Below are 7,619 nucleotides of genomic sequence, written 5' to 3' on the forward strand. Positions count from 1 at the left end.
TAGATTCCATTTCACCTTAGCAACCGCATCCCTCGCCCTTAGCGACTGCCTCGGTGAGGACAGCTTCCTTAGATTCTAGATTCCATTTCACCTTAGCAACTGCATCCCTCGCCCTTAGCGACTGCCTCGGTGAGGACAGCTTCCTTAGATTCTAGATTCCATTTCACCTTAGCAACTGCATCCCTCGCCCTTAGCGACTGCCTCGGTGAGGACAGCTTCCTTAGATTCTAGATTCCTTTTCACTGTAGCAACCGCATCCCTCGCCCCTAGCGACTGCCTCGGTGAGGACAGCTTCCTTAGATTGTAGATTCCATTTCACCTTAGCAACCGCATCCCTCGCCCCTAGCGACTGCCTCAGTGAGGACAGCTTCCTTAGATTCTGACATAAAAGCAAAATTCACTGTGGAAACCTTCTAGAGTGTAGAGTAGTTCAGCCTGACAGTCTTACATTAAATACAGAAAGCAAGAGTACAGTACAGGAGAAAGCACTCTTGTGTGCAGATGATTTGTGATATTTTCAGAGATTTTTAATGAGTGAGCGGGAAACATTTACAAGCATCCCTATTTGAATGGAGTCTCTGCTGCATAGAATATTCATACATATGTGTTCAGCTCATGAATATTTAATTGGTGTCTTTAAAACTTTAACTGACAATCCCTCGTGTGTGAAGCCTGTCTATTTCTCAGCTTGCGGCTGATTGGATGTTACTTTTGATCTATTCATATTTCATTTCCTTCCCAAAGGTGTGTATGGAAACTCACCCAGTGCCTGCTTCATCGCTAGTGACGGACACTCTCTCCGACTCTATCAGGCCATCATCGAGGCCAAGAAACTGCTGAGTGAACTCTCCAACCCCGACATCTCCGTAAGAATGGACCTGGCTGTTATTTCAGTATATCAAATAGTAGACTCCTGCTTATCTGTCATGTGTTCTTCCTCCAGAAATATGTTGGAGAGGTGTTTAACATCATCAGCCAGCAGTCGACGGCCAGACCAGGCTGCATCATTGAGCTTGATGCCATCACAGACTTTGTACGTATAAGATCCACTACAGATGCATAATGTGACCTAAATAATGAGCTGATCTAACACAAGAGCATCATGTCATTTCCCAGAGTGCTCAGCGCTCACGTCTCTCTCTCTGTTTGTTCAGCAGGGGAAAGAGACGCAGCTGCTGCATGTGTTTGAGGAGGACCTGATCTTGGGAAATGAGAAAACAGACGATTACCTGCAGGATTCTGGTAAGAAGTCATTCTCTCTCCCTCAGCGTTCGGTGTGTTTCTGTGCTGTGTCACGAACGCTTGTCCTTCCTTCAGTTCCCAGCCGGACGCTCTTCTCCGCTCGCTTCTACCTGGTGGTGGTGGAGATCACTCAGAGCGGCAGGTCGCTCCTGCACATGTGGCACCTACAGCTGGACGCAGTTCCCGTCGTTATGGGTTTGTAATGGGTCTTATGGTATTTAATGTGAGACACACTTGATTGGACTGTGAAAAGTACCAGATTGGAGTCAGACATGAGTGCAAGTGTGATCAAACAAAGCCTAAGCAACATGATTATGATTAGTAGATGACCGATATATCGGTCAATCATTTTTTTCTGTTTGGCCGATATGTGAGAAATGGGACTTTTATTTTGACAGAATAATGCAGAATCATTATTTTACAGATTCATTTTTTTACGAAGCTGACATTTTTAAAAATATTTTTATATAATATTAAGCAAAATAGATACTATTTCAGCAATTGTTATGCATGTGTTTTTATTATCTTTACAATAAATAGTGATATATTTCTCATTTATCGGCTTTATGTTGGCATCAAAAAATCCATATCAGTCAACCACTAATTATAATGTCGCCCATAAATGAAAGACAGAGCAACTGATTGTGACCAGATTTGTCATTCTTTCAGAGCAAACTCAAACTCCAGACAGAGAGACTGTGTCTCCATCGTTTAACTTTGAGACGGTCGGCTCACCACAAACCCCGAGACCCAAACTGAAGACGTCTAACCTCCAGAGCGCCTGCCGCCTCACTCTTTCCAGTACGAAAGTCTTCAGCCAGGAGCTGGATCTGCCGCAGGGCGTTGAAGTCATTCGTGTATCACCTGCTGCAGGTGAAGACCTCTGTGTACCTTTGAGGATGAGAGCATTCACTGCTGCATGATGTTCTGATTATTCATTATGTCCTGTATTTATCCATCTCTTTCCTACGCCCCATGACGCTTTGCACGAATTATGGGAGGAACTTCCGGTAAACAATCGTTGCGCTATTCGCTCTATGAAAGCCATTATAAGGATTTGCAAAAACTGGGTACAATGAAGTTACATTATTCTCCTCACCCTTCATACATCGAGCATTAAAAGGAAATTTAAAAGTGTAAAAATATTGACAAGAGCAAAAAGCTAGATTATTTCTCTAGCAATATTGCAGACGTGTTAAATATCATTAGTGTCTGTATTACGTAACATGTTTAATTAATTGCCTTAATTAAAAATGTTCATTAACTGCAACATTGAGTGATAATATTTCAAAGTGATTTCCGTCATTTGTACAGATAACGGATATTGTGTTCAGCTGCTTTAGAAACATTCCAGTAAACACTGCTGGGATTAGAAGTGAAAATGGGAGGCAGCTGCATTTCAAAGCATCTGTGTGAAAACAAACCTGGAAAGAGATGTGAGGATTCAGGGAGAAACAAAAACAGAGATTCTTAGTGCATTTAATTATTCCTGGGATATATTGTAAATTAAATCAGGAGAGCAGAGCTTAAATTTGCGGTATATGTTATCTTTATTCATATCGTTACAAATGAAGATAGTCAGTAGGAAAAGATGCAGCGACTCTTGTCATAGCACGTCACATTAACTCTTTCTCCGCCACTGACCAGTTATCTCGTCTTTTACAAGAAAACGTTTCCCCGGCGTAGACGAGATTTTACGGCTTTCCGTGTTATACACTCGGGGGTGCTATTACACATCTTCTGAACGAGTACAAAACCTCCACAACAAAAACATCAGCATATAAATGAAAACTGCATAATGTTATGGAGTAAAATGTTGATCCAGGACGTGGTATATGTGTCTCTGCAGCACAAAAGCAGTGTTAAGTCGCTGGGGGATATTTGTAGCAATAGCCAACAATACATTGTATGGGTCACAATTATACATTTCTCTTTTATGCCAAAAATCATTAGGATATTAAGTAAAGATCATGTTCCATGAAGATATTTAGTAAATCTCCTATTGTAAATATATCAAAACGTAATGTTTGATTAGTAATATGCATTGCTAAGAACTTCATTTGAAGATCCAGATGTAGTTTTTGATCAAAATGTGATTTTCTCGCATTTTTATGAAACGTACCTATATTCAGGTGTTGATAAAAAAAAAAAAATGCTTTAAGCTAGAATAAAACAGATTGTTTTGTTTAAAAGTAGAGGCTCTGATCTTTATTTTGGTGTATTGCATATTCAAATATTCATACAGCAAAATATACTGGAGGCCATCAAATTTTAGTGAAAATCATCAAAATCGCTGGCGGTGGCTGGCAAATAAAAAAAAAAAAATCCTGGCGGGGAAAGAGTTAATATACCAATGCTATTCTCCTGATGCCTGAAAACAGAACATGAAGGAAAATGTACAGTCAGACTTATTTGTAACACAACCTTATGATTCGAAATGATTTGTTTCAGTCGTTTTGAGTGGAAACCGGAAGTGCCTCCTATAATTTAAAAACTGTTAGCCGCCGACAAGGAGACCGCTCCTAGTGCCAAAGAACGATCGGAGAGCGTGAGCGCTCACGGCCAAAGCGACGCTTACAACGAGCTCTTCCAGACCGCCGGCGTCAGTGCGGATGACATGGACCCTTTTGATGGAGATGAGGAGGATGCAAACGTTAAAGTCATTGATTTGTCAAAGTACAGCCCTACGTTCTTCGGCTCCGAACATGCACAGGTGTTATCGGGACACCTGCTTCACTCCAGCCTGCCGGGCCTGACGCGGATGGAGCAGATGTCTCTGATGGCTCTAGCGGACACCATCGCTTCCACCAGCACCCACATTGGAGAAAGCCAAGGCAAAGGCCAAAGTCAGTATCTTTCACTGATATAACTTTAGTTTTCATTTGAAGGGATGTGTTCTGATGTGATGAACCTGTACTCAGGTGGAGAGACGCTGGATGAATGTGGACTGAAGTTCCTGCTAGCCGTTCGCCTGCACTCCTTCCTCCTCACGTCTCTGCCTCCGGCTCATCGCGCTCCGCTGCTCTGTCAAGGTACGCCTGCATCAGTGTCCATGAGTGCCTCAGAAGATATTCATGGAATATATACACACTAGCGCTCAAAAGTGTGGGATCAGTGAGACGTGTAATGTTTTTAAAGAAGTCTCTTCTGCTCATCAAGGCTGCATTTATTTGATCAAAAATACAGAAAAAAACAGTAATCTTGCAAAATGTTATTACAATATAAAATAATGGTTTCTATTTTAATATCCTTTAAAATATAATTTATTTCTGTGATGCAAAGCTGAATTTCCAGCATCATTACTCCAGTATAAAGTGTCGCATGAACTTCAGAAATCAGTATAATATGCTGATTTATTATTAGAATTATCAACAGTTGTGCTGACAAATATTTTTTTGGAAACTGCGATACTTTTTTCAGGATTCTTTGATGAGTAAAAAGTTAAAAAGAACAGCATTTATTCAAAATATAAATCTTTTCTAACCAAATAAATCTTTGATATCACTTCTTATCAATTTAACACATCCTCGCTGAATAAAAGTTTTAATTTCTTTCAAAAAAGAAAGAACTTTTGAGCGGTAGTGTGTATATATATATATATATATATATATATATATATATGATATTGATGTTGAACTAGAGCATGCCGCTAGCAGCACCAAGGTTGTGGGTTCGATTCCCATTGGAATGCATGCACTCAGCTGGTCTTGCTCAGATGTTGTGTGGTCTGAATAATGCCGCTGGTCTACAGGACTGTCCACCTGCCACTACGCCTGGGCGTTCCACTCCGAGGCCGAAGAGGAGCTGCTCAACATGCTTCCGGCCCTGCAGAAAGGAGAGCCCGCGTGGCCCGAGCTGAGAGCCATGGGCATGGGCTGGTGGCTCAGGAGCACCAACAAGCTTCGCAGATGCATTGAGAAGGTTTGACCAAACTGAGCCCATGTTCTTTGCGTATTAGCTGATGATGAGTTAGGGCTTTTTTCCGAATTTATTTTTATTTTACTAGACAGGCTGAAAACTGCTGTTCATTGTTTATACAGAACATTTATAGTTCATAATAGTCTACTGGTGTTATACCTTCAGTCATTCTGAATTTGAATTACGTTGACTTAAGATTTTTTTAAAGCATTTTTCTCGTATTATTTCTGAACATATAATACAGGTGCATCCCAATAAATTAGAATGTCGTGGAAAAGTTCATTTATTTCAGTAATTCAACTCAAATTGTGAAACTCGTGTATTAAATAAATTCAATGCACACAGACTGAAGTAGTTTAAGTCTTTGGTTCTTTTAATTGTGATGATTTTGGCTCACATTTAACGAAAACCCACCAACCCACCCAGCCCAGGTTTCTTTGACAGTGGCCTTCAGCTCATCTGCATTTTTTGGTCTCTTGTTTCTTATTTTCATCTTGACATTACGCCATAGATTCTCTCTGGGGTTCAGGTCTGGTGAGTTTGCTGGCCAGTCAAGCACACCAACACCATGCTCATTTAACCAACTTTTGGTGCTTTTGGCAGTGTGGGCAGGTGCCAAATCCTGCTGGAAAATGAAATCAGCATCTTCAAAAAGCTGGTCAGCAGAAGGAAACATGAAGTGCTCCAAAATTTCTTAGTAAACGGGTGCAGTGACGTTGGTTTTCAAAAAACACAATGGACCAACACCAGCAGAGGACATTGCAGCCCAAATCATCACAGACTGTGGAAACTTAACACTGGACTTCAAGCAACTTCGGCTATGAGCTTCTCCACCCTTCCTCCAGACTCTAGGACCTTGGTTTCCAAATGAAATACAACACTTGCTCTCATCTGAAAAGAGGACTTTGGACCACTGGGCAGCAGTCCAGTTCTTCTTCTCCTTAGCCCGGGTAAGACGCCTAATGCGATAACTGTAGCCAAATTCCTTGACACGTCTGTGTGTGGTGGCTCTTGATGCCTTGACCCCAGCCTCAGTCCATTCCTTGTGAAGTTCACTCAAATTCTTGAATCGATTTTGCTTGACAATCCTCATAAGGCTGCGGTTCTCTCGGTTGGTTGTGCATCTTTTTCTTCCACACTTTTTCCTTCCACTCAACTTTCTGTTAACATGCTTGGATACAGCACTCTGTGAACAGCCAGCTTCTTTGGCAATGAATGTTTGTGGCTTACCCTCCTTGTGAAGGGTGTCAATGATTGTCTTCTGGACAACTGTCAGATCAGCAGTCTTCCCCATGATTATGTAGCCTAGTGAACCAAACTGAGAGACCATTTTGAAGGCTCAGGAAACCTTTGCAGGTGTTTTGAGTTGATTAGCTGATTGGCATGTCACCATATTCTAATGTGTTGAGATAGTGAATTGGTGGGTTTTTGTTAAATGTGAGCCAAAATCATCAGAATTAAAAGAACCAAAGACTTAAACTACTTCAGTCTGTGTGCACTGAATTTATTTAATACACGAGTTTCACAATTTGAGTTGAATTACTGAAATAAATGAACTTTTCCACGACATTCTAATTTATTGAGATGCACCTGTATGTATAAGACAAGTTTGTACAAGATGTAGCTGTAGTTCATGCATCCTTTCTGCAAGGATAATTAACAAGTGATTTGTTTAACATTTACATCATGATTACAACTTCATGTGTGCTGCACTTAGAATATAATTTTCTTTAACTAGCGGGTTAATAAAGAAAAAGTTACTTGAATCATGTAGTTATATTTTGAAGCTGACTAGTTACAAATCGTACAAAATCGGTCAAATGTTCTGAGAAAAGCACCGTCTACTGTATCTATTAGTTTTCTCACATTTTTAACCTCAAGCTTCAAATATTTAATATACATCAAATATATATAAATAATATAGCTCTCCTCAATGCTTGTGCATATTAACGTGACACTTTGTAGGTGTTATTGTCACAGTGTGGCCTATACACTCTAAAAGTGTATGTATGACGGTAAATCTACTCATAATCTCGTATCCTTTCACACAGGTCAGCTCAGTCTGTAGCTGCTGCTCGTTTACTTGTTTTTCCGTGCATGTGCATCCGATGCATGTCTTTAGCCACTGTATTCAACGTGTTTGTTTTTCAGCACCTTGAGATGAACTTTTTACGTATTGAGTGTTTGTTTGAATGATGATCACAGGCCAATATAGTTCTTGAAATGTAATTTTCTATATTTTTTTAATTTGACATGAAATCCAAACATGTGTAATATGTGTAATCCTTCCAGGTAGCAAAAGCTGCTTATCAGAGAAACAACGACCCGTTAGACGCAGCCTTGTTTTATCTGGCCATGAAGAAGAAAGCTGTGGTCTGGGGACTGTACAGGTAACTTCACACACACACTCACACACACACACACTCACACAGACACACAAACACACACACACACTCACA

The 7,619-nt window shown here is 40.5% G+C and overlaps 2 protein-coding genes across 2 annotated transcripts in view; both read left to right on the plus strand.

Annotated features, from left to right (window-relative positions):
- LOC107566387 (dmX-like protein 1) overlaps positions 1-2,334 on the plus strand; it is a 23,893-nt gene extending 21,559 nt beyond the window's left edge. The window contains exons 12-16 of the mRNA XM_016251832.1: positions 745-866; positions 944-1,033; positions 1,155-1,242; positions 1,318-1,437; positions 1,912-2,334. Of these exons, the coding sequence (XP_016107318.1) occupies positions 745-866; positions 944-1,033; positions 1,155-1,242; positions 1,318-1,437; positions 1,912-2,165 (674 nt within the window). The 3' untranslated portion in view covers positions 2,166-2,334. The remainder of the gene's footprint in view (positions 1-744; positions 867-943; positions 1,034-1,154; positions 1,243-1,317; positions 1,438-1,911) is intronic.
- A 1,410-nt stretch (positions 2,335-3,744) lies between these two features.
- The window catches only part of LOC107566395 (dmX-like protein 1), a 48,179-nt gene continuing 44,304 nt past the window's right edge, over positions 3,745-7,619 (plus strand). The window contains exons 1-4 of the mRNA XM_016251841.1: positions 3,745-4,088; positions 4,164-4,274; positions 4,994-5,163; positions 7,453-7,550. Coding sequence (XP_016107327.1) covers positions 3,860-4,088; positions 4,164-4,274; positions 4,994-5,163; positions 7,453-7,550 — 608 coding nt within the window. The 5' untranslated portion in view covers positions 3,745-3,859. The remainder of the gene's footprint in view (positions 4,089-4,163; positions 4,275-4,993; positions 5,164-7,452; positions 7,551-7,619) is intronic.

This window comes from Sinocyclocheilus grahami, unplaced genomic scaffold (assembly GCF_001515645.1).
Source record: "Sinocyclocheilus grahami isolate Dianchi unplaced genomic scaffold, SAMN03320097.WGS_v1.1 scaffold1072.1, whole genome shotgun sequence".
Lineage (NCBI taxonomy): Eukaryota > Metazoa > Chordata > Actinopteri > Cypriniformes > Cyprinidae > Sinocyclocheilus > Sinocyclocheilus grahami.